This window comes from Pholcus phalangioides, unplaced genomic scaffold (assembly GCF_987345545.1).
Source record: "Pholcus phalangioides strain wild (caught in Gottingen) unplaced genomic scaffold, Ppha-v1.0 ptg000022l_1, whole genome shotgun sequence".
NCBI lineage: Eukaryota > Metazoa > Arthropoda > Arachnida > Araneae > Pholcidae > Pholcus > Pholcus phalangioides.
In genome coordinates, this window is record NW_028301615.1 from 21,115,126 (window position 1) to 21,141,666 (window position 26,541).

The 26,541-nt window shown below is 37.3% G+C and overlaps 2 protein-coding genes across 2 annotated transcripts; one reads left to right on the forward strand and one right to left on the reverse strand.

The window, feature by feature from the left end:
* Positions 1 to 3,748: 3,748 nt before the first annotated feature.
* Positions 3,749 to 19,757, forward strand: LOC149069990 (lysine-specific demethylase RAD23A-like). The gene is made up of 8 exons (XM_089249717.1): positions 3,749 to 3,949; positions 8,135 to 8,213; positions 9,381 to 9,460; positions 9,758 to 9,867; positions 12,113 to 12,257; positions 12,676 to 12,775; positions 14,807 to 15,051; positions 19,331 to 19,757. The coding sequence occupies exons 1-8, from the start codon at positions 3,884 to 3,886 to the stop codon at positions 19,436 to 19,438; spliced, it is 933 nt and encodes a 310-aa protein (XP_089105843.1). The 5' UTR covers positions 3,749 to 3,883; the 3' UTR covers positions 19,439 to 19,757.
* Positions 19,758 to 23,134: 3,377 nt separating this feature from the next.
* Positions 23,135 to 23,706, reverse strand: mRpS21 (mitochondrial ribosomal protein S21). Its single transcript, XM_089249924.1, has one exon. The coding sequence runs from the start codon at positions 23,538 to 23,540 to the stop codon at positions 23,280 to 23,282; it is 261 nt and encodes an 86-aa protein (XP_089106050.1). The 5' UTR covers positions 23,541 to 23,706; the 3' UTR covers positions 23,135 to 23,279.
* Between the last annotated feature and the right edge of the window lie 2,835 nt (positions 23,707 to 26,541).

A 26,541-nucleotide genomic window follows, 5' to 3' on the forward strand; every position in this document is an offset into this window, starting at 1 on the left:
TTCCAATGTGCACAAACCACAATTAGAAAGTTGTTGCCCTGTATCTCCTGATGCCAACAAAAAACTTTCACGTTTCCAAGTGCAATATTTGCAGAGATATTCCAATTCGAAAAACGGAGGGAATTTGGAAAAAAAACAGTGTTGAATGCGGGTAATACAAACGCTGTTTATTCCCACAACTTGCCCCCGTATTTTGAATTCGAATATCGCTGCGAATATTGCACTTGGGAACGTGGAAGTTTTTTTGTCTGTTCTTGAGCACAGGGTGTCCGTATAAAAAGTTAACATTTTTATTTTAATAACTATACAACCCCTTGGAACATGATTGCAGTGCCGTCTAAACGCATGGGCCGTCCCGGGAGCCTCAAGAGAAGAGGGGGGCCTCAGAAATTTTTCGAGAATTTGCGAGGTAGGGCCTCAGAAAAATCACTTGGCCCTGGGGTCCATGATGCTCTTAAGACGGCCCTGCATGATTGGCATATCCGAGTACTACACGTTATTTGGATATTTCCAATTGGAAGTATTCCTTTAGGATCAACGATCTGCTAGTAAAATACCATATGCACCCTGTATATAGAGAATTTAAGCGTGAGAGTGAGGAAAGAAAAGAGTGACCTATAGAGGGTGTGAAATATATACAATGAAACTCCTAGATAGCCACCCCCCTTCGCGGCCAGTTTTCCTCGGAACATAATATTCTCCATAGACATAATACAAACATCACCCCCATTTAGCGGTCAACCTCTGTCCGCGGCCACTTCCTTGTAGATAAAAGTTTAAAAAAAACAAGTTTTTTTTCTTTCTAGTGCATTCAGAACTCTTAGTTATTTTTATATAACCTTATAATCTTTATACATCAGCATAAATACCTTTTCGGATCAATCGGATTTTCTGTTCATGATAATATGACACTCAGGTTGGAAACATTTGTAAATAGGATGACAAAGAGAGGCCAATGCTATACAGGGCCGCAACTAGATGTTTGGTCAGCCAGGGCAAGAGCGCATTTTGTCACCCCCATGTAATGCTCAAGGAGGGGTTGATTGGTGAAATCTACGCCCCCTCTGGTTCGGCGCCCGGGGCACCAGAACCGCCTGCACCCCCATAGTTGCTGCTAGCTGGTGAGAGTTCAAAAATTTGCTCCCGGGAGTGACAATGTAAACCAGACAAATATAGTCTGATCTTTACTGAATAGGTAAAGTATGTGGAAGTTTCGGCTTTGAGGATACTTTCTTCAGAGATTCAGTAGAACAACAATGAGGGAGTAAAAAAAATGCGATGAAAGAACATGTGCAGTACTTGCTATAAAGAAAGAACAGATCCCGGATAACACAGATTATAAGGAATTGATCGGATGATCTGGTATTTCAAGTTCTGCATAAGATACAGTGAAACCTCGGTATATATATAACAATACCTAACCAAGAAAAATTATCTTTGTAGAGGAGTTATCGTTAAAAATCGACAGTCAAAGTTATCATCACGTGTCATCAAATTTATGCTGCTGTTGGCAACTTTTCTAAATTGACGTTCTAAATATCACCAAAAAATGCGCTTTTGAGTATTTATTTCGCTGCAAAATATTTTAATTTATTAGCTGGTGAAAGAAATTCAGATGTATACTGCTCCTATAAAGGGGTTAATCGCAATGCACTTTGGTGTATCGCACAAAAAGTAGCGATACCGAACACTTTCGGTAATTAGGTGATGCCAACACAGATATTAGACGCCCTCGGAAGAACTGAAACATGTGTGACATGAGTAAAAAAATACAATGCAACCTCCCCTAACGGACACCTTCCTGATCCCCGGTCCCATGGAATTCGGGCTTTAATATATTTCACTCCTCGTTAGCGGCACAGGCGGAGATAGACTTGGAAGTATGGAGGGGCACGTTCATTATTGCTGGGGGAAACACGATGATGATGTCAATTCATATATACATTAGATCGGTCGACTCCACCTTTGACGCTGGGGGGGGGGGGGGGGTGTATCTCCGCCCATGGTTAGCGGTCACTCTCGATAGCGGACAGCAAAGTCAGACGAAAACTTTAATATTTTCACAACTCTAATTTATTCATTTTTATTCATAAATCGAGAATTTATCATATTCAACGGTGATTATATGCATACTCCCAGGCTCGTATTGATAAATATGATTATCTGGCAATCAGTTACTCGATTAATTGAACCAGGATGGTGATTCCGAATGGTAATGTTAGTTTTGTTTGCACATGTTGATATGTGTGCAGAAAGCCAACATTACACGATTGAGAATGTTATGAATGCTTTTATCATCTTCACACTTTATTCAATTTTTATTGCAGTGCGCGTATCGTGTCCGGGAAAAAATGATTAATTGGTCTAATGAAGAGCAGAAACGTTATAAATTTTTCCATATTCACATCAAACTTTCCATTTTTATTTGGGTATTATGCATAATCGCAGGTGAAAGTGATAAAAAAAAATGTAGTGAAATTTCAAATTAAACTTTATTGAGAAAATTGGTGCGTATGCATAATTACCTTACCGGTGTCCACTTTTACACACACACAGTGGCATACAGTATACATTTTAACATTAACAGGAACTAATTGCGACCTAACCCAAACGTCGTATAAATATGAAAGTTGTATAAACGAGGTTTCACTCTACATCGTACCTCCCATTAGCGGACGCTCCCCGTTACCGGACAAAATTTTTGGTTCCATAGGTGTCCGTTATCGAGAGGTTCTACTGTATCCTGAAGGATATTTCGAGTGAAAAATAAATAAAAATAAAAGTTTGTAGTGGTTTTTTTTTCAAAATCCTTTTAAGAAATATTGTTATAGAGGGGTTAATCATGCAGGGCCGTAACTATGATTTTTGCCGCCCCCAACGGCTTTAAAATTCGATAATTTTTGTTGTACCGGGATTTATCGTTATATCGGGAATCGTTCTGGCGAGATTTCACTGTATATGTATCTGTTTTGTGGGCATTGTAAATAAATAGAGCATAAGATTATTTTGTGAAATTGAAAACCATTTTGACACGCCCCCCTGAAATGTGCTTTTCCTGTCATACAACCCCTATTCGGCGGTCACTTCCGCAGATGACCACTTTTTTATGGAACGCTGAGTGGCCGTCTTAGAGGAGTTTCACTGTATATGAATGACTTAGAAGAAAGAGGTATATTTACTGGGGGGTTGGGAGAACCTAAGTGGGCTACGGCCATTGTAAATTCGAGGAAGTAGTGGTCAAAGAAATTAATTAGATTAGAATGGGCAAACCATAAATCTCCCACCTCCCCCACTAATATAGAACCATGTTTGGTCACCCGGCATAGGCGGCGATAGACTTGGAAGTCTGGGGGGGGGGGCACGATGATGATGTTAATTCATATATACATTAGATCAGCCGACTCCACCTTTGACGCTGAGGGGCAATGCCCCCCACTTCCCCCCGTATCTCCACCCATGTCACCCGGGGCAAGTCCCTCTGGTCCAGCGCTCGGATCACAAGACCTGCCTGCTCCCCCCAGTTGCGGCCCTATATAGAACCACGGACAATGAACTCGAGTTTCGTTTTCGTTGAAACAATGCGGCATTTCGATCAAAAAAAGTCCAGAGTGTGCCAAAAAAATATACTGAAAATACCGGACAGTCTCGTCAAACACGGCGAGTGATATGGTCAATCATCTCATGTGAAGGCAGGATGTGATGAGGGATAACAAGATCAATCCCATCTTCATCCTTATCAGAAATTGTTCTTCTGGCATGACCAAACGATTTCCCAAATTCTCCGATTTGATGCTGCTTTAGAGATCGTCGAGATACATTCATCCAGAGGAAATAATCGGAGGAACGAGTCGGGGAGAGAGAGAGAAAAGGCTCATCCAACACCATGTTGATAACTGTTAAAACTCTGCAACAGGAAAGTTTCATGGTGGATGTTGATCCTTTACAGCCAGTAAGTACTATATATATATTGTACAATAAGTTTACTAACATTGATCACAACGATTTGCTTATTAGCCATTGATTGCCCATTAACGTACTCATCCCACAAATTCAATTTAAGATTGGGAATTAAAACCCGATTGAGCTTGAGGCCTATAAACGTGGTTAAAACATAACATACTCAAAAAAATGTATATATCCATGACCTTCACGACTGAGCTCTAACCTAGGCACCCAGAGATCGATCTTGTATATATGATGTAAATTTGCTGGAAAATCTATATATTAAGGGCAGGGTTGGCAGGTTTTTGACACATGGCAGTTTTTGACGGTTTAAACTGCAGTTTAAACTGTCACGTCAAAAACCTCAAATATTGCTTTTGGATATAAAAATTCCCATTGGAAATGCACACGGTAATTGCAGGTAATGTTTAAAGTGACTATGTTATACAAAGAATAAATATTTAATATTATTCTAAAATAATTTTCTACCCTCGACAGAATTATTTTGGACAATATATATGGTTTTTTTTTCTCTTATAAAATTTGAATAAAGCACAGCATGAACATTGAAGGGTAAACTGTGGAACGATTTGACATTCTTTGATTCAAGATGATTCTTGACCTTCCAAAACTTCTTCAACTGCTTATATATGTTTGTATTGATATAAACTGTCTGCTGTCCTATTTTTACAACAGATAAGTGTTTAAAAAAGTTTATTGCATCATGTATGTAATGTTGATTTCTGTTATTCAATTATCTAGATAACCACTGATACTTAAAAACGATACTCTTATTGTGCATAACATTGCAATATATCTAGCGATATATAGAAGACCGTAGGGAGATGTGCCGAACATGACGCGGGCATCGCGCGCCGTTCGGAGGAGGTCTCGACCTCGGATCGGATTTTTCCGAGGACTGATACCTGGTTGATCCTGCCAGTAGTCATATGCTTGTCTCAAAGATTAAGCCATGCATGTCTAAGTACAGGCTTTAACAAAGTGAAACCGCGAATGGCTCATTAAATCAGTTAATGTTCCTTAGATCGTACCATGTTACTTGGATAACTGTGGTAATTCTAGAGCTAATACATGCAGCTTGCATGTCAAACTTAGTTGTTCTTACTTTTGCATTATGATATGGTACATTTACTAGCATTTATAATTCAATGGTTTTCCAATTGAATCTGTATTTAAACGTGCAAAACAAATGCTTTGGGTACCAAGTCTTGTCAGCTCTGCTTTGGTTGAAAATACTCTTTAAAGCTCTGTGAATTTTTATACACCCTGATCTAAGAAATTTTTAAGTGAAAATAAATAAGTTTAATTAGTGCATTAACAGATGCTGCGTGAGAGTTTTCATATGGAATAAAATTTTGGGCGGATCAGAAAATTTAAAATATCAAAATAGATATTTTTCCTCAGTAATTATCATTCTGAATATAAAACCCTTTAATCTAAATAAAAGTAAGTGTTTTGTTATTTAACATATCTATCAAGTTAACAAAAACTATTTGACATCATTGACAGTAAGATTTTGATAGTTTTAAAACCGAGTTCGTTGGAACTGGGGTTCGTCGAACTGGGGTCAAAAATATAACCCTGATGCCCTATCATACATATTTTGAATAAGCAGCTCTATTCCACTTGGCAAATTGAACACAGGTAATGAGTAGCTCAGATAAATAAACCATAAAATTATATTTTATGTGTTCTAGGCTCTTATGTTGAATTCAAAATTGCAAATTATAATTAACATTTTGTTTTATTTATTGTAGTAAATTAATGTTTAAAAATAAAACATTCTGGTATGCAAAAAAGTAAGTTTTTCATCATGTTGTATACCTATTGTGTTCAAAACATTATCAAAAGGCATTCATTTACGACAGTTTTTGATGGTTTAAACCAGTTTTTGATGCTTGTCATGTCAAAAACCCAACCCTGATTAAGGGGCATACTGGATGTTGTGGGCAAAGAAATCATTGTTGTTCAAATTGGGGAATGATCAAAATTTCAATTGGGACATTGCAATTGCAATTCCTTCTCCGAAAAAAAAACTGTAGCAAGTGTGCTCAATAATTGATTTTTTGGGGGTGTGGGCCACTCTAGTTATCTAGAAATGTTCCTGGAGCCACTCGGGTGATCTGAAAATATGCCGCGGGTAATTTAAGTGATCTGTAAATGTGCGAGAATTCACGCAGGTGATATGAAAGTGTGCTGCGGGCAATTTTAATGATCTGGAAATGCGCCAAGAGCCACTTAAGTGATCTATAAAGATGCAGTTGGTTGCTGTAAGTGTGTTGCAAACCACTTAAGTAGTCTGTAAGTCACTCAAGTGGTCTCGAAACATACTGTTGGCCAGCTACTTAAGTAATCTGTAAACGTACTGCTATACTGCTACCAAACCACTCGTTCACATTCCTCTGCGGAATTTCTAACAAATTGGTACATATTTATATTTGTCGGTTAATTGAAGTTGGCTATTTGTTGAATAATCGTTCTGTTATAGGCTTGTTGCTCTCTGTGGCGAGACTTTTTAAACAGAAGTTCTGAACTTTTGCAAGGAATTTATAGAATATATTGGTTCACCCCCATAGCAGAATGTTTTGCAGTGAGCCCTTTACTGACTGGAAATGTTCTGCTGTAAAAATTCCCATAATGTTTTCATACTTTTTAAATAAAATTCTTCCGGATTGTTCTGCGACATATGTTCCATATTGCTTTATATTCTGCTTTAGGGCTAACTTACACATTAGAAAAAGTACATATTTCATGATAGCCTACCCATTAGACAGTTTCATGCTAATTTCTCCCATGAATTAAGGAAAGGGTTTTTAGCTTAAGTGAAAAAAATTCTGTTTTAAAACAGTGTGGAAAAAAAGTATATCAGTTACATTCGAGCGAATGTAACTATAATAGGCTTATTAGGTTTTTTTTTCCAAATTTTGTAAAGGGGTGAATTGCACAACTTTTAAAGAAATGTGAGTGATACAGAATTTAAGTGTAGGTGCATTGTGAAGAAAACAGCAGAATTCTGTATCTTAGAATGAAAGTGATTATATAAGAATAGCTTCCTTTATTAATCAACTTTGGTTTAATTTCTTTTGTTGTGAACTTATTTCTGAAACTGTATCTAATTTTAAAATAATTTTTTAAGGTTTTAATCTTAAGGTTTCTAAAATCTTTATAACCAGACTTTTAAAACCTCTCATCATGACCTGGAGAATATTCTCGAACTAACAGTTGTCGTTGGGGGGTGATTATACCAAAAATTGTTTTGTTGTAAATGTTTCAGGCAATGAAATTTTATTTATATTTTGCAATATAAACAAAATGAGTAAAAAAATTTAAATTATTTTAAAAAAAAAAAAATTTCAGATTACTCTCAAATTTTTACATCTCTTTCTTCGAGAATGTTCTCCGTAGAATATTCTAACCTCACATCAATGGTCATAACCAAATGTATTGTGTGACCAATTGTGTTTACAATTGGTCAAAAACCAAATTATAAACACTGGGCCGTTTGTAAACTGAGGGTTGACTGTTTATGTGTTTAAATTTTGGAGGTCAACCTAAATCCACTGCAAATGCCTCAGCGGCCCATGCAAAATCTGGTCCTGCCTGTATCACAATACAACGCAAAAAAATTTTAGTACCCCTCAGATTTTTTTTGCAACAAGCTGCCACTGCTTCTTTGTTTCAGTCATAATTCTCAAGAACTATCAAAATACCATATACACATATATGATTTCAGCCGTCACTGTTGTTGAAATGTGATTGTATAACCTTATTAGAATTTTATTACAATTTACCTTAGCCCAGGCCCATCATTTGAGGGGGGGGGGGTCGGGGGCATTGCCCCTGGCTTTTGAAAATACGCTAAAATGGTATACAGTCAAACCTCGTTAGTGCGTCATCCGGTTAACACGTCACTCTGCTTACCGGGTCACTTTTTGGAAGTCCCAATTGTGCTCAGGCAGGAATTGGCACAGCTATGGCTTACTCCGTTTAACGAGTCACTCTGCGTATTTAGTCATATTTTTGCTCTCACAAGAGTGACTCCTTAACGAGGTTTGACTGTATATATGTAAAATTATAAATACATGTTCTTTGCCCCCCTGGAAAAAGTTGAAATGACTCCCCTGCCTTAGCCTATATTTTACAAGTTATAAAACACTTTTATTTTTGTCAGGTGAGGCACGTCAAAGAAAAGATCGAACAGGTCAAGGGTAAAGACTATCCTGCAAAGCATCAGAAACTCATGTACGCAGGTATGTATGAACTCAGCTGCTATGGAATCAAATTTTTAAAAGGTGAATCATTTTCTGAAAATGACTATTTGATAAGAATCTGCAATGTTGCAAATGTTATCAAATGGTTGCATTGGCAATTAGTTATTACCAGAGCTCGAATTTCTACGATCTCATATTTTACTATTTTTACTTGATACAGCATTTCTTCATTATTTTTAAGTAATTTTGAGGCATTTTTCATGATTTTCAAAATTCAAGACATATTTCCATATTTTTGAGCATTATTTTGCATATTTCAGTGGAATAATGATGAGGAATTCCCCCCCCCCCCCCCCCCCCCAAAGCTCATTCTTTACTAGTTTCATTTTCCACATTGACAACTTTTTGACGATATTACCAATAACTGATAATTTCACTTACCTTTGGTATTGTTTTTTGGCAATGATTGGTGATTTATCCTTCTCGGCCACATTAGCTGCAATTTCCCATAATTCGCTAGAGGAAATATGGTCAGCCTATTACTAAAGGCATATTTTAAATATTTTACAGCATATTTCAAGTTTTTTAGTGCATATAAATGTATTTTTTATGGAGCATATTGTCAGTTTTTAGGTCATAAAAATCCTAACCCTAGTAAATACTGTCATAGCAATTAGTAAATGCTTTCAAGCCCTTTTTTCCTTTCCTTACAGCAGATACTTGTGTTAAAATAACTGAAACTTTTAAAGTCATGTAATTGCAAGCTTAGAAAAAAAAGTGCATGTTCTATCTTTTTTGCACAAGCATGCTTGAGCATCTGTAAGGAAATTTTGCACACGAACATTTTGATTGTACAAGTGGATTGAGGATGGAATGAATTTCGATTACGCATGCTATTTTAGTGAAACTGAAGGTGTGTACCCTGCGGGTAGGTTGTACCAGTCCTCACTGTCCATTTAGCTCTGCTCAGGTTGCTATTTTATTTCTATGCACAAGGATAAAGACAGCCAAAATCGAGCACATCATCGCCCGATCTTGACAAATTAGTCTTTGTACTTGTGTCGTGTGGTGTCGAAAGGGAAATCAAACAAAAAACATTGAACATGCATGCTTGTCAAGCTTGCGGTTACATATTGTGTAACTGCCTTAATTAATCACTCTTAGCATTAATATTTGATCATTGTTCTGTTTTACAATAATTTTCAGGTAAAATTCTGGCTGATAACAGCAAGCTGTCCGATTATGGAATTGACGAGAAGAAGTTTCTGATCATTTTAGTCAAGAAGGTTAGAAATTATTTATTAACGTCATTTCACTTGAACATCAATTTCAATTTTTTAAAAGAAGCTGAACTTGCATTTATAAAATTACTAAAAGTGTGAATTTTATACCGAGAAACAATACAGCCATATGGGAAATAATCAGTTGCTTATACTGAAAAGACTTTTTTCCATTGCAGCATTAGGATTTTCAGTTTTGTAAGGAAATTAATTTTCGTTTATTGGAAATGATTCAAATTGATGAAAGCAAAACTTCCTTCAAAGACTTGTGTAATAAAGCAATATTTTTCTTCGTTATTAAAGCCCAAACCTTCAGTTTTACAAGACGGTGAAGGAGAGGAGCTGGAAGGCACTGACGTTCAGACAGTTGATCTCTCTGGGTCAGAACGAGGATCTTTTGAATCGAGGGGCGGGTAAACATTTTTTTTAATATATTCTATAAATAATCAATTATTAATTTTTATGCTATGTTAGCTTTGTGTTATGCTTTATAAGTGTCTTCCAACACATTGAAACATGTTTTTTTTCCTCCTTAATGAGGGTTATAAATAAAAATGTGGCAACATGCATTGTACAAAAATTCTACTGCATCACTGAGTAAAATTCTATTATACCCTTCGCATTGTCATCACTATCAAAGTGCTATACCTTTTCTCCCTAACACATGGCAGCCAGCCATTGGGTGCTGGTGGTTTCTGCTGAAAATTTAGCTTACAACATGGCGGTTTTATGCTAGCTTATGCACTCATATCAAGTTAGCAGGGGTGGGAACTCTGCGCCAATTGCGCCGCACTGCGCCAAAACTGATATCTTGCGCCATCCTGCTCCAATAGCGTATTTTCGTATTTTTCTGCGCCAAATAGCGAATTTTGCTTCAGTATGCCCGGAATTTCGGAAAGGAAGAAAAAAAATTTTTGCTCCTGCTTGCTACGAAACGATTCTTTCTGAGAAGAGCGTGTTTTATTCCACTATGACTAAACTATTGCCTTAAATTATCGGCCCCTCATCGGGCTTTCCATCGTGAAACCCCGATATTGTCCGTGATCGTCGAACTGAAGATGGTTTGCAATGTCTTTCAGCGTCAAAGTGCAAATGCGAGTGCTTCCGTTTAAAAAAAAAAGTCGTCACTGGAAGCAGCAGAAATTACTGTAGTCGATCGTCATTGTGTTAAATCCCGATGTTTCGTGAAAAGAAATTTCATTCCGGGAGTAAAAAGCACATGTCCGCCGAATTACGAATGTTAGTTTAGAAACTTTGGCGAATAACGAGCGTTAAATCGTCAATATCGCCAAATAACGAGTATCAGATCGCCAATTTCGCCAAATAACGAGTGTCCGATCGCCAATTTCGCCAAATAACGAGTGTCGGATCGCCATTTTCGCCAAATAACGAGTGTCGGATAGCCAATCTCGCCAGATAATGAGTGCTGAATCGCCAAACATCGTGTTGATTCTTCCGAAATTCAATTCCACTTTGCAACAAAATCTTTCCAAGTATAAAAAAATTGAAAACTTATAAAAATGTTTTAGCTCATTTGAAGTGCTGCTGTTCAAGGCAGCAAATAGTGCCCTCAGTAAGCAAAAATCATCTTAAATAGACAGTTGCAAAAAATTTTATGACAGCCGCTCTTTCAAACAAGGTGTCAAAAGCCTAAAACACCAAAAACAAAAATCAAGCTGACAAAAAAATGTTTGATATCAAAAGACAGTGCAGTTTTATTTTGAAAAGGGTTGAGGGTTAACGAAAATATTCTTGTTAATTTCACTGTTCCAATTCATAAATATCTGCTCCGAATCCCATATTTTGCTGCTCCAAATCCTGAATTTGCTGCTCCAAAACTGCTCCGAATCCCATATTTTGCTGCTCCAAATCCTGAATCTTGCTGCTCCAAAGTGGACTTAGTCACTTCCCACCCCTGAGTTAGCTGAATCTGTATTCATTAGCTGAGTTGGAAAGCATTGAAAAAATCTGTGTTAGCTGGAAAAATTGTTTTTGTAATTGCATTTTTTTAATCGGGGGTTGCTGTATTTTAGAAATATATGACATCCATATTTGTTATAGGCATTTTTTTCTCAGCCACCTCGTTGGGCATTTTGCCTGTTGTGGCCTTGCATTTGTATATGTATAAAATTCGTAAGCAGAGGCATTCTTTAGCTGAAGTATCAATGTATTGTGGGCTGATTTGCTGTCTCTTATTCCTTTACTTGCATAAAATGCACTGGCCTCCATGCAATGAGATAGTACATAGTTACCGCAAGCTTCACCCATAATCTGATGATCATGGGTTCAATTTTAGTACATTAGTTTATATCTATAGATTTGCATCAAACTGCGAGGAACCACTGCATTCATATATTGAAAGAGTTTGACGATATTTTTTAAAGTTATTGAATAACACAAAGACTTCACCGTTCACTACTCTTGCCCTCAGTAATTCGAACCCCCATCCACTCGAGGATTCTTTATCCGCTCACGCATACTATAGAAATAAAAGAAAAGGTGGAGTAGATTTCTTGTATCTGAAGATTGTTTCTCATCAGATGCCAATTGAGTTGTGATAACATATTTAATATCCTAAAAATAATGCATAGGGGTAGGCTGAGGAATTTTCGCTGATTTCTTCTCTAATGTTCATTGATTTTGCCTTTTAATTTCTAGACCAGAGATACCTCTGGTGTCCGACGAAAGACACCAACAGCTTGTGCTACAGATTATGGAAATGGGTTATCAAAGGCCTGATGTAGAACGTGCTCTGAGAGCCAGCTTTCATAATCCTGACAGGGCTGTGGAATATCTATTAACCGTGAGTATATGATTGTTGATCTTTATGGTGTTAATGAGGTTACCAGATTTTTAACTCAAAAGCATGTTTGAGCTTGACTAGCCATATTACAATTAGACCTAAGCGGGATATTCAGCCAATTTATAGACAGTTAATGTTTTATGCTCTATTTTGTATTTGAGAATTGTAAATAAACCTCTGTAGTAGCAAAATTAGAGCTAAACAAATCGTTAGACGAGTTGATTCGCCTAAAAATTTCATTGTCCAGCCATTTTAACATTGTTGCTGTTAAATGTTCTACATTTATATGATTTTCGAATGTTCAGTGGAGTTGCCGATTATATGGATAATGATGATAATATTTTTGATAATTGATAATTATAATCATTGATAATTTTTTTTTTCAAACACTTCATCATTTGTTTTCCTTTTTGTGAAGGGTGCATTTCCAGGTAGCAGCAGTGAACAACAACCTGCAGTTTCTTCAAGCTCAAATGATGATAATGCGGAATCGGATGCATCAGTTTCAATTTCACAATGTAATGCTTTAATTTTTCTTTTGCACTTTCTTATATTGTTTTGAATTGTCTAGTGTTAAATATCTATGTTCAAGCATGTCAGAAATGTTGTTTACCCAGATTTATTGAAGGTTGCATACAGTTAACTTATTGTTTTTACATTATTATGTGCTAAATATTGTTCAATATAGGCGGGGGGGGGGGGTGTTCCATAGCTTTCATCTTTCTGGTGTGGGGTCCCGGCATTTGTCTTATGGCAAAAGGGTCAACAGAAGGTTGAAAACCCCTTGGTTAGGTTGTGCTCAACTATAGTTCATAGCTGATTCAAAACAGCAACATGCTATAATTTTTCCTCCTTTCATATTTCTTATCGAAAGGTTTTGCACTGATTTTGTGGTGGGGAAAACTGCCAATACTATCTGCATGTTTTTGAGATTTTGTCACAGTTTCTGCTGTACCTCTCTGAAGAGATTCTGATCAAGGTCAATCTCTCTCTCAAATTCACATCACATTTTAACACATAATATAAAAGATTTGGTCATTTTCTGCATTTCTATTTCTATGGCATTTTTGAAGAATTGCACAGTGTTGTTGCTTCTCTAACCAAGTAGTTCCTCAGAAGCAGTGTTGCTTATTTGCATGTGCTAAGTTTCATGATGTCATTTTCATGGACAGGAGAATTTTGAACTTTGGTGCAATTTCCTCAACACTTACGAAACTGATATCGGTCAAGCATTGTGAACAACATTAAGGTTCTGCTGTATTACTCATAAGACTTTTTTCAAATCAAATATCAAAAAAGCACATTTTATAATGACATGTTTTTTGGCCCATCCGCCCATTGCATGTTTTTAAAAATGCAATTTTAGGGGCTTTGTGGCACCTATATTAATTTTTAATTTCAAAGAACACAATCTATAATGAATTCACCATGAACACTATCATATAACATTCAATTATCGACAAATTGAATTCAATTCAAACTATCTGAATTTCATTCAAAAACTGTACACAAACAAATTTAATGAAAGGAATTTTTGGTAAGCAAAAGTAAAATCTGAGATATTTTTCCCCCCTTTAGAAAAATGTGATGTCGTATTAGCCATCCCCAATTAGCACCAAGTCTCTAGCAGTCACCCAACATTAGGTCAAATGAGTAGCCATTACTACACTCAAATCATGCCAAAAAACAATAACACCGGGGCCCAAAAATGGGGCATACAGATTTAACGGCACGTATGGTCATCCCAGATGCAATTAATCTTGCTGATTTGACTGTTGATAGGGCAAACTGATGGTGGCTGTTTGGTGAATTTTGTCTTTTCTCCTCCAAAATGAAGCATTAACATTTTCCATGTGATTTTAGGCATGTTTACATTATGCATGGGTCTGATTTTCAATGGTAATTACAGTGAAACCTGTGTAAAACGGACACTGCATAAGACGGAAACCTGCTTGAACAGAATCAAAAGATGGTCTGTTCAATTCTGATTAGTGCTTTGGAATGTGCACTTTTATAAAACGGAATATTATATCAGTCTCTTGACATTGTTTCATACAGGTTTCACTGCATTAGTTTTATTCCCCAAAAAGTTTGGATTTTTTGTAATCACGGTCAAAATTCGGAAGATATGAAAATTCTCGGGAGTGTGGGAGATGTGTAAAAATGCTCTGGAGCCACCCAAAAGATCCTAGAGATAGGTATTAGATTAGGGTTTGACGAATACTGGATCGTTATAGCGACTATAAAATTGTATTGATACCTAAAATTTCCTGTATGTGATTGCTAAATTGGAGCTATATGAATGATACAAATTTTTCGGATTTCATGGTAGTGTGTCTTTTAACATAGAAAAAGGATATAAAGTCCAAATAACGAGACTTGACAAATTTGGCTGTTGCCGCCTAAATAACTTTCTTTTTTATTTGTCAAGTCCTACATTCGATACCCATACAAAAGAAATGTTTTGTGCTCAGCTGTTCTGTATCAATCTGAAATATATATCTAGTACTATAAATAAATTCAGTTGTCTCTGATTTTTTTTTTTCCAGTGAACGAGCAAGATTTTCAAAGGGTACACAGTGCCATTGAACAGAGTGCTCGACTCTTAGCTCAGGCAGCTCCTATACAGCCAGAGGGTCACTTTCCTGAAAGGCAGGTGCTCTCTCCTAGTCACCAGGAAGCTGTTTTTCACATGTTGGAGCCTCAACCAAGCGACTCAGATGAGAATAACCATCCGAGTGGCAGCTTGCTCATGAGGAACAGGACACAGCAAGACCAGGACGCTATTGATCGGGTAATTAGACTGTTTGGTGTTTTCGTTTTTTTGATCACATATTTATTCTTTGCATTCACGAGCTTGTTTTGCTTGCTTGCTTGTTTCCATGGCTTGTGGTGTGGTAGTATCAAGAGAACTAACAATACAGGCGGCTGACCGAAAAGTCCATGACATTTTAAAAATTATATTTGAAAAAATTGACTAATCTTCATAAAGGAAGTGCAGTTTGCATAAAAATGCTTATCATGGCAAAGAATTATTATTTTTTCAATAAAAATTTCACTGTCAGATGGCGCTGTACTATAAAGTAAAAACTTCATATAACACATGAAAAGCAACATAGACAATGTAGTTTAATTCGTGCTCTACAGAGCCCTTGAGGTTTAGTACGCACTTCCCAAACGCTCCACGGCTGCTCAAGGAGAATAAAATAAAACCCTAAATTTGATGCCTACAGCCTCATTTACAGCTAGTTGCTAAACACAATGTAATGAAATCTGAAAACATCATCTTCCGATAACATCATTGTAGAAAAGGCTTCACCAGTGAAAGATGAACTGCTTAGGTTGGTACAGTGAAACCTGTCTAAGATGGAATCGAAATATAGTCTGTTCAATGATTAGTACTTTGAAATTTGTCTGAAATAGAATATTATTTCAGTTGCTTGATGGTTTGTTTCGTACAGGTTTCACTATATTTTGAAACAAAATCTGCTATTACAGTTGAAAGAAAGTTTTGCATCACGTTTTTCAGAAGGAACATTAATGTCATGACAATATTTTGGAGTGGCAACTAAAATTTTTTTTGGCAGCAGGATTCCTTTCCTCCACATTAGAGGAAAAAAACCATATGCGATTCACTCAATCAGTAATTCCCTGGTCGATGAATTGGATGAGATGGAACCCTATTATGGCCACCTCTGTCTCCAGCTTCAACATCTCATTGATTTTTTCTTGTGGGGAAGACAAAGTTTACGACTCGCATGTAACCAAGATCAAGGAACTAAAGTCAAAGAATCAGAGAGGTGATTGATAGAGACCTCTCTGCAATCTATGTTAGCAGGTAACGGGTTGAAATTAGGTATTGCTGAGATGTAGCCAGGGGTGGGAACTCTGCGCCAAAATTAATATCTTGCGCCATCCTGCTCCAATAGGGTATTTTCATATTTTTCTGCGCCAAATAGCGAATTTTGCTTCAATATGCCCAGAATTTCGGAAAGCATGTAAAAAAATTTTTGTTCTTCCTTGCCGCAAAACGATTCTTTCCGAAAAGAGCGTGTTGTATTCCACTGTACTTCAACTATCGCCGTATTTAAACTATCGGCCTATCATCAGGCCTTCCATCGCGAAACCCCAATATTCGTGATCGTGCAACTGAAGATGGTTTGCAATGGTCTTTCAGCTTTAAAGCGCGAATGCGAGTCAGTTTCCGTTGGAAAAAAAAAAGTCGCCACTGGAAGCAGCAGAAATTACTGAAGTCGATCATCATTGTGCCAAATCCCGATGTTTCGTGAAAAAAAATTCATTCTAGGAGTAAAAAGAGCATGTCTGCCGAATTACGATTGCTAATTTAGAAACTTTGCCAAATAACGAGCATTAAATCACCAATGTTGCCCAATAATGAGTGTTGAGTCACCAAACATCTTGTTGATTCTATCAAAATTTCTCTCCCATTTTGCAACAATTTCTTTCAGAGTATAAAAAAATTGAAAACATAGAAAATTTTTAGCCCACATTTGAAGTGCTGCTGTTCCAGGCAGCATATAGTGCCCTCAGTAAGCAAAAATCATCTGAAATAGACTGGTGCAAAATATTTTATGACAGCCGCTCTTTCAAACAAGGTGTCGAAAGCCTGAAAAACAAAAAACAAGCTGATGAAAAGATGTTTGATAACAAAACACAGTGCAATTGTTTTATTTTGAAAAGGGGTGAGGGTTAACGAAAATATTTTTGTTAATTTCGCTGCTCCAATTTATAAATATCTGCTCCGAATCCTGAATTTTGCTGCTTCGAAATGGACTTTGTCACTTCCCACCCCGTGTAGCCCAAGCTACAAAGCAATGAGTGCTGATATTGAAATGGGGTAAGTTTCATGTAACACAAATCATAATGAAAATGAATTGTGTACTGTTTCTGTGTGTCACATTTTATGTGTTATGCCAAGTTTATTTTGCGATGCAGTACCATTTGTGAGTGTAATTTTAAACTATTTTTCTTTAATTCATCAAAAATCACTCCCTGCCATGTTAATGTCACTTTATATTAAAAACTTTGTACAGGAAAAACTTGATTAACCGTCACCGTCTGGACCAGGGCTGTGACGGATAACAGAACTCTCTTACTACATGTGTACAGTAGCATGATTTCACTGTGGGCTTGGGACGAAAATGGAAATAAAATCCTTTAAAAAAGTGATTAATACATACATATTGTATTTAATTTTACAAAACAATCAGTATAAACAATAATATAAGGTCAGCCCAGACAGTGGCGACATTGAAAATAATGTCCTTTATGTTGTATCCCTTCCAAAATTCTTGGACGTCGCTTCATATTTTCAATTATGCCCTGGTCCATAGGTTGGATAAGTGGAGTTCTATTCGCTAGGAGAAAGAGGTATTGTGTAATTTTGTCATCATCACTTCTGAGTTCACAAGAGGGATGTGTCGGGGCATTGTACATTAATAGCAGTACTTGCGGTAACTGCTTTTCGAACATATGAGCTCTAACTTAAGCATGAAACGGTTGTGGAACCATTCTGGACAAACTGGACTGATAACAGAAACTGACGGTTAAATGAGTGGCAGTTTAATTGAAGTTTTACTGTGCATAAATTTTTTTTCTCAAGAATGCTTTTTTGACAGGTTTAGATTGAGGACATATCTATTACAGCTTTTGAATAAAAAATCTGCTCTCTATAGATAGAAGAAAAATTAACCCCTTTTTGTGCATTATTCAATGGGATTCCCCATTCTTTTTTTTTTGCTCTTGTAAAGTTAGTAATTTTTGTTGTATGAGGTTTTCATGATAAGGCAACTATGAGTATGTTTGTACAAAAGAAACTTCTTTTATATCGATTGGTTGATTTTTTTAAAATTAATTTTTGAAATTTCTCATTGACTTTTTGTCCTATTGAAGAAATTCAAAACAATTTTTTGATATCACATCCAGGGGCAGCTTCAGAAGACCATAGGCAGAGATAGACTTGAAAGTCTGGGGGTTCATGATGATGATGATGATGTCAATTCATATATATACGCAAATACATTAGATCCCCCCCCCCTATCTTCGCCGCGAATAAAACTCTGAGAAGAATAAAAACTCAAATTCTGTACACGGCCCCTCATCAAGGGAAGCAACTAAATATCTTCAATAATCTGTGTGTATAACAATACAGTATAGTCTACAAAGTAGTAAACCCACTTTGTCAAGGTCACTCAATCGTGATGGACCGTGAAAAAAAGATAGGAAGGGCAAAAAGGGTTGAGTTTTTCCTTACTTTTTCTTGGAACTAGGTAAGAACATGTCTCGTGGGACGTGAAAATTTTACAAATTTTATGTGCCAAATAAACCAAATTTTTATGCATCCTTTTCCGAAATTCAGCCATCTGTCTGCCACGCGCTATAGCGCGTCAATGGCATCTCTGTGATAGGACAAGTTCAAATAGTATCTTATATGTTTTTATTTTGATGCAACGTCAGTTCTTGATGGAACGATGGAGACCACTATAATGAGCCTCGACCAGAAATAGTTTTTGCCCTTTCATTTCGGATTCGGTCCTCTTCCAGAGCATCAGCTCGTGTGACTTCACGGGCCAGAGAACTGCTTCTGGGCACAGCTTGTATCAAAGTGTGACTCACTGGGTTCTTTGTTGTCCACCAGCCATTATAGAAATCAATGTAGCCTACTACTACTTAACCATACATGCACCTACACATTCAGAATTTCTAGAAAATCGGCATGTGCCGGAGAATGAGTGTTCTGAGTGTATTGTGGCCCTAACGTATTTATGTTGTCGAGTTTCACTTGTTTTGTATTCGTGCTGCCATCCGCGTTCCATTTTCCGAAGTAAAGATGGAAATGCTTGTATTTTCATGTTATGTCAGTATCGTGTTGTTAGTCTGCCAATCAATACAGCCCTATAATTTATATGATCAGTGAGCTTGTGATGGTCTGCAGACCTTGTTGAAATTTTTGATGTTGCTCATAAAAAGTGAAAATTTCCCCCCTTGTTCTAGCTTTTATTGAGATTGACCATGATGTGCTCAGTGACTTGTATTTATTTTTTTATTTTCAGCTAAAACAGCTGGGGTTCCCAGAATATCAAGCAATCGAAGCTTATTTCGCTTGTGAGAGAAACGAAAATTCAGCTGCAGATTTCCTGTTTTCTCAGAACTATGATTGAATGCAGCATAATAGGCTAGAGAAGAAAATTGAAATTCAATGTACTGTATTTGCATATATATATATATATATATAACATGTTTATGTATGTGAACGAAGAAAAAAAAAGCATTTCATCCTATTTCTTCTTCTTATGTGGCTTGTTATTATTTCTTTTCTTGAGCAATATCTTCGTGTTACCTATGATTTTGGTGAATGTCGTGTAAAAAAAAAATTTAAATTCAGTTGATGAATGTAATTTAAGGAAAAAAAACAACTTTTGTGTAATTTTTATTATTTGATGAAAAATTTGTTTTTAGTAAAGTATTTGAAAGTGTTTCATCCAATTGGGTTTTTTTTTTATTTGCTAAAAATATGAATGATTGAGTCCCTTGATCGTCAAAAAAAAGTAAACGCACACAGTTATTGTGACTAATATTGTTTCAGATTTTTGCGTCAGATATTCGATGAAATACAGGTGAACTTAAATTTTAAGAATTCTCTCCATGAGTTTTCCCGTTCAATTTGATGTGTGTGTGTGTATATATATATATATTTTTTTTCCTATATTTCAAATGATTCAAAGATTGAAAGGGAAAATTGATCTCACCCTTAAAATATGGGACAATCAAAAGAACCTACACAGAATAGATCTCCCCCTCCTGACACATTGCCCTGGATCTGTGCCTGCCGACTGCCAATCGGAATGAAAATGAGTGCTTCTGAAAATCTTGTAGTTATCCCCTTCCCCTGCTTGTGTAAACGGTGCGCTGGCTATCAGAATTGAAAAATCTTCTTGCACTATGTTTGTACTTAGACACGGTTTCAGCCCTCGCGAGCAGCATTCCCTCTAATTTTTATTTTATGTGTGCTGTATTAAAATTATGCAGTCTGTAAAGGAATTGGCTCACTTGTGCACAATTCTGCTTAGACAGCATTTTCTTCTAACAGTGATTGCTGTTCGGCGCGATTATCGGTCTGGTGCTAGCATGCGCTTCATGTGGGACAAAGTGCTCGTTCACCCACATGCCGTCTATCTAATGTTAGAGGTCTTCAACCTTTTTCTTGTTGCGAGCACTGCCTGTACCCATCATCAAAAGAAGAGCACCCTTATTGTAAGGGTGGGGGGGTGTTGCATGATGATGTTAATCCTTTACACATCTTTGATGATGGGGACAGGGCCAGAACTTATCTCTACCCACGACCATAAGAGAGCGGAAAGAAAAATTTGTCAGCCAATTTTCTTAACAGCTGAACATTTGGTAGTTCTCGAGTACAGTCCTGAGTGATTTTTTTCCTTGACTCTTCTGGGACTTGATTTCAGTTATCAGGACATTGGCCAATTGTCTTATAGTAGAAATGTGTAAGAGAGCTTTACTAGCAAGCTTGACAAAACAAACATTTTCACTAAACCGCGATGAGTTATCAGAATACTATAAAATTTTTTATTCTGTCCCTGGGAAATACTGGTTATCCCATGTATATAAGCAATACACCCTCTATAGCTGCAATCGCCTATACCTCTGGTTTCAATGCTCATTTCACAGTAAAAGTCTGATATAACAAGAATCTTACCATAACTAGTGATTTGGGGGAGGGGGGGGGGGTGACAAAAATAATCCAAAAGAATTATAATGCAGATATAGCAGGAAATTTTTTTTATTTATTATAGACAAATTTGCTAATAATGAGAGGCCTGTTACATAAATTCCCTCTTGTGATTCCAAGTTCTCGTTATAACAGACTTTTACTGTATACGAGGATGTCACGCTCTGCTATCCGTATTATATCTTTGCATCAACCAGCAGTTAAAACCCTTGTTTTACTGTATAGTCCATCTACAATGATATATGGTTTGCCTGTACCTTATCATTATAGCAGCATTACACTGTATATTGTAAAAGGCTGCACAAATGTTTTGAACTGGGCTACATTTACCACTGCTTAGCCCCAGCATATTATTGGCTCACTTCTCATTGTGGTGGTAGAGTTCTGAGACACACTGTAGTTAAGGCTCAATTACATTGGATGAGTTTTATCAGCTACTCACTTGCAATTCTACTCGTTACTCTGTGCGGGGGGGGGGGGGGGGGGGTTATGGTTAACGGGGGCTACACAAATTTTGACATGCTGCTTCTCATTCTGGTCTGATTTTCTCGAACACTGATTCTTCTAATTCCGCACCCTGAAATATAACCAACTTAAGCCTTGCCTCGAAGCCACTCCCATGTCCAACACTTTATTGGTCACTGTTTTCATCGTTCACTGACGGTTCCTTGTTCTATAGGTCACCCCCATGCTTACACATGCTCTAGAAGAGTGGTATTCACTGACATGGTTTAAACTATATAAATAAAAGTTACAGAGTATATGATTAGATCAGTGAGCAACCAAATAAGTGACCTGGGGTATGTTCACTGACATGGTTTAAACTAGTCACAATTTTTGGATAAGATTGACACAGATTGGTTAGCGAGTGATCAAAAGAGGGACCAGACAGTACGTAAGTAACCGAAAGAGTGCCAAAACATGTGAATGGTGAAAAAAGGAATGATCTGGAGCCCACAAGGGTGGGACTGACAGGGCTCCAGCTTAACACTGTAAATCAATTATGCGGGGGAGAGAAGTTTAAAAGTCTGGCCCGAGGCCCACCAAAAATTCCAGCTTAGAGCTCTGCTGCTACTACTACTAAGCCACACATGCACCTCGTCCACATTTCTCTCTAACAAACTAGTACATGTTGAAATTTGAGTGTTTGTGTTATGAACCTGACTTGGCATTTGTTTCGGTGAAATGCTTGCCATAGTGCTGCCATCTATTTTTAGAGCTATATGTAAAGTTTAGTGATTGAAGATTTTACCATTGTAGGCCTGTTGCTCTCTGGGCGAGGATTTGTAATGGGGAGATCGGCTGGCATTCTCGCTCCAAAGTTGGGAAATGGAACTTTAGGCAATGGCTGGGTTTGAATCCGGGTCTCTGTGATACGAGTCTGTCAGTATACCACCACCATAGTGACACCTGGAACCCTGCTGCAGGATGTAAGGGGGGCCATACCTAGAGAGCAACAGTATAGGTCAGTGAATGACCAAAAAAAGTGACGAAGGGTTTGCAAGCATATGAGTGAAATAAAAAGTTTACAAGGATATGAATTACCTACAGAGTTTGCAAGCACAGGGCCACAACTATAAACAAAAATTTACTCTGTTGTCTGAGGCTAGAGTACATTTCAGCACCCTGTGATTTCGAATGGAAAAAAATGTAAACTCAGCGGCCTATTCGATCAAGCACATGGGACACAAATCCCTCACCCTCCCTAGTTGCAGCCCTGTGCGTGAATGACCTCAAGAGTCTGCAAGCATTTGAGTGACCAAAACAGTGCAAAAACACGTAAATGAGTGTGAGGGACCAGATCAGTGAGCAACTGAAAGAGTGTGTAGGTATGGGTGTGACCTAGAAAGTGTACAAACATGAGTAGCAGAGGCATTTTTACAGGGGGAGGAGGCTAAGTGGGACCATAGCCCGAGGTGGCAAATTTGAAGAATGATAGGTGAAGAAAATTGACCTAGAATGAGAGACGAGCGTCAAAACAATAAAGCCGCATCTGTTCGTGGCCAGCACTGACTATCGTAACAGAACTGTTTTTCAAAAAAAATATTCTTATCAATAACCAATCTGGACACATGAATCTAAAAACTTCATATCAAAAACAACAGCGAGAGAAATAATGAACACTATAATGAACTAACTAATTGGACATAATTTTGTGTCTCAGAATTAGACACTAACAATTTCGGTTTGACAACTATCTAAATCGTTCAAAGTCTCCATGTCTTTTCGAGTGTCTGTGATTGCGATGGGGGGCTTCAACAACCGGGCCAGGCCTCCTCCCTGTTCTTGCGCATGGTGAGAGAGATCTTGCGGGACATGTCCTCATTGTAGATGGCTTTGCATATCTCCGTGTTGATCCTGCGCCTCGTCTGCCAAGGTTTCTCTCGGAACTGCATCCTCCTCCAACGGGTGAAGACGCCCTCGTAGCTCATGATCCTGTTCAAGACGCTCACCGCGGCGTCCACGTTGCCGTCCTTCACTATGACTGTTCTCGCGAACCACCTCACGTGCATCATCTTCTACGGGTTGATTTTGATACGAACTATCTCCTTTACGTCGATGATGCCAAAAATGTTTTCCCTTTTTTTTTTATCAGACGACAATACAAAATGCACGTCCTTTTCGTCTGTCTTGGGGATTGAAGAAACAAGGGGGAAAAAAGCAAATGCAGTTGTAAATATAGACGGGTTTGACCAAGCTTATAAAGATCGTTGCCACATAATGGGCATTTTGATGTTTTATAACTTTGACCATCACAACGTTTTTGTCAAACTGTCCCGTTTTTTAATGAAGCTTATTTGTATTCGTAATTTATACTGAAATTATGAAACAGTAATTTTTAAAACCATAAGTTTGAATATAACAATTATATGATGAGAAAAATCTAGTCTGTGAGAAACATTGTGATGACAAAAATAATACTTATGCTGTCATCTAGTAACAATTTTAAAAACTAATTAAAAGGTTTAATATAACAGTTTCTCGAACTAACCACTAGGAAGCAGCACAAATCATAACGCGATCATGAATTGCATCTCGAAAGTTCTCGACTCTGGCATGACTTCAGAAAGATCTTGAAATCAAAGACGTTCGCATGAGGCCAAGAAGGGAAATGGATGCGTAATTCATCTAATTTTGGCCACAGAACCCTGAATACTCTGACCAAGACCATCTAATTTTTGCCATTCCGACTTGTTTTAATGTCTTATTTTCCGTATTTTCAATGGAACGAACTTGAATTTTTATTCCCCGCTGAAATCAAATTATTTTCAAAACTTATGAATTATATCATGATAATTATGAATGAATTATATCACGATAATTATGAATGAATTATATCATGATAATTATGAATGAATTATATCATGATAATTATGAATGAATTATATCATCATAATTAAGATTATAAATACAAATATTCATCGCCCATATTTGTCATGAGAAGGCTTTTTTTTGCTGAATTTATCAATATCTACTGCGATCTGCAGTAGAGCTTTGTTTCCTCTACATTAGTTATTTTTTGATAATTTCAGCAAATAATTGACACCTTTATTTTCCTTTGGCTCATTTTTGACGATACAGTGGAACTTCGGTTAATGAGCAAAAATTTTGAAGAAATTTAGATTCGGTTAACGAGCGATGATCCGCATTATCCGCAAAAATTTATTTTTTTATTTATTTTCACGTTATCACAACTGAGCTGATGGTTTTTTCCTCGTATTTTTCCCCTGAGGAAATATGGTCAGCCTACTTCTGCCCTGTTCTTCAAAACCGGTGTGCCCTCTCCAAAGAGTTGAGTGTACGCCGAGAGCAAGCAGGGGGGTGAAGGGTAGCCAAGGGCGGCAAGTTCAGAAGCTCAGCAAGATTTAGTGATTGGTGATCAAGAATAATTAATTATAACGGGGGGGGGGGGAAGGCTGATGAAGTTTGAATAGTTCACAGGTAGTACAGCCATAAATCTACCTTCGATCGAAATCAGTAAAAAAATTCCATGTCAGAGTATGATCCCATCTAATAAATTTATTTTCCACCGAACTTTGATTACACATATTATAATAATGTCTTAATCCAGAGCTGTACAGAGTGCTTTTCTCTCTGGAAAACCGAAAATATTTTTCCTCCGTAATATTTCCATGAAATTTCGCCAAAATATCGAAGACTCAAACTTTAATTTTTTTTCCACTCAGTCATGCTGAAACAATATTAAAGTGACCCCGGCTACTTTTATATCTATTATACGAATAGATATAAAAGTAGTCAGTTTTTACTAACTGATATATTTTTCACATTAAGGGCTATATAGAAATTTCAATTCTATAATTCCAGCTTCCTCAATATTATTTTACGCTTTTACGCACTGTGTTGGTTTCATCTGATAGGGTATGGTCACTATACCGTTGCCTAAGTTGCATAGCTGTAGCCTTCTCCCTCCGTTGTTTCTGGTCAATAGTACTCCCCCTCCACCGTCACCCCGCAAACATGAATAAACAACAATCCACACAATAATGTACACAAATACAGAAAAAAATGCTCTGAAAGTCATCTATTCGGGCAGCAGTTCATAACCAATTTCGAGTCACGAACTCACACGCACGCACTTCACATTTGCGGCAGAACTCAATTGGCATTAAATTGCCCATGGCGACCGACGGGAGTTGTGCTCTGTTCGAAAGAATGAAAGGTTCTTTACTCAAGGTCAAAGCGAACAGGCAAAGTAATGTGCATAATAATAAGTACAATGCCCTGCACACACTGAAATCACTGTTCTAACTGCATGATTCACCACGATCGTATCGTTATCGTCAAGTTTGGGGGAGGGGGGATATGAGGGACAAGCGTTTTTTGGACGTGTATTACAGTATAATTTTGATAAAAGGCCAAATTCAAATAAATAAAAATATTGTATAATATTGTATATAACTATTGCTTCATGAAACTTCATAACACGATTAACTTTCAGAAGAACGAATCGAACTCGTTAATCGAGGTCACCTTGTTCACCTACCGAATGGTAGGCTTCTACTAAACCACAAGTGCACTTCGTTAAAATTTCCTCTGCAGAATTTTTAACGAATTGGTACATATTGGAATGTGCGTGTACGCGTAGTGAACCTGACGTAAAGTTTGTTACTGCGTAATACTTATTATGTGTAGTGCTGCCATCTGCCATCAATTTTTTTAATCACGCGTGAAGTGCAATTATTGAAAAAAAATGGTAGGGTACTCTTTTTCCGGAAGCAGGAACGAACCCTAAATTAGACCTTCCTCGCACGGGAATTCCAGACCAGGAGATTGGGAGACTCGATATGTCAGCCCCCCCCCCCCCTGCTAATTACAGCAGAAGAGTTTGCAAAGGGACGGTTATTGACAATTATAATAAAAAAAAAATCAAAGGGAAGGTTATATTGCTAATCATAGTAAAAAAATCAAAGGCAAGCAAAGTTGCTAATTATTGCCAAAAAGAAAATTGTGAAAGGGGAAAGTATAGTCGTAACCTATTATAGCCGAAGAAACTGT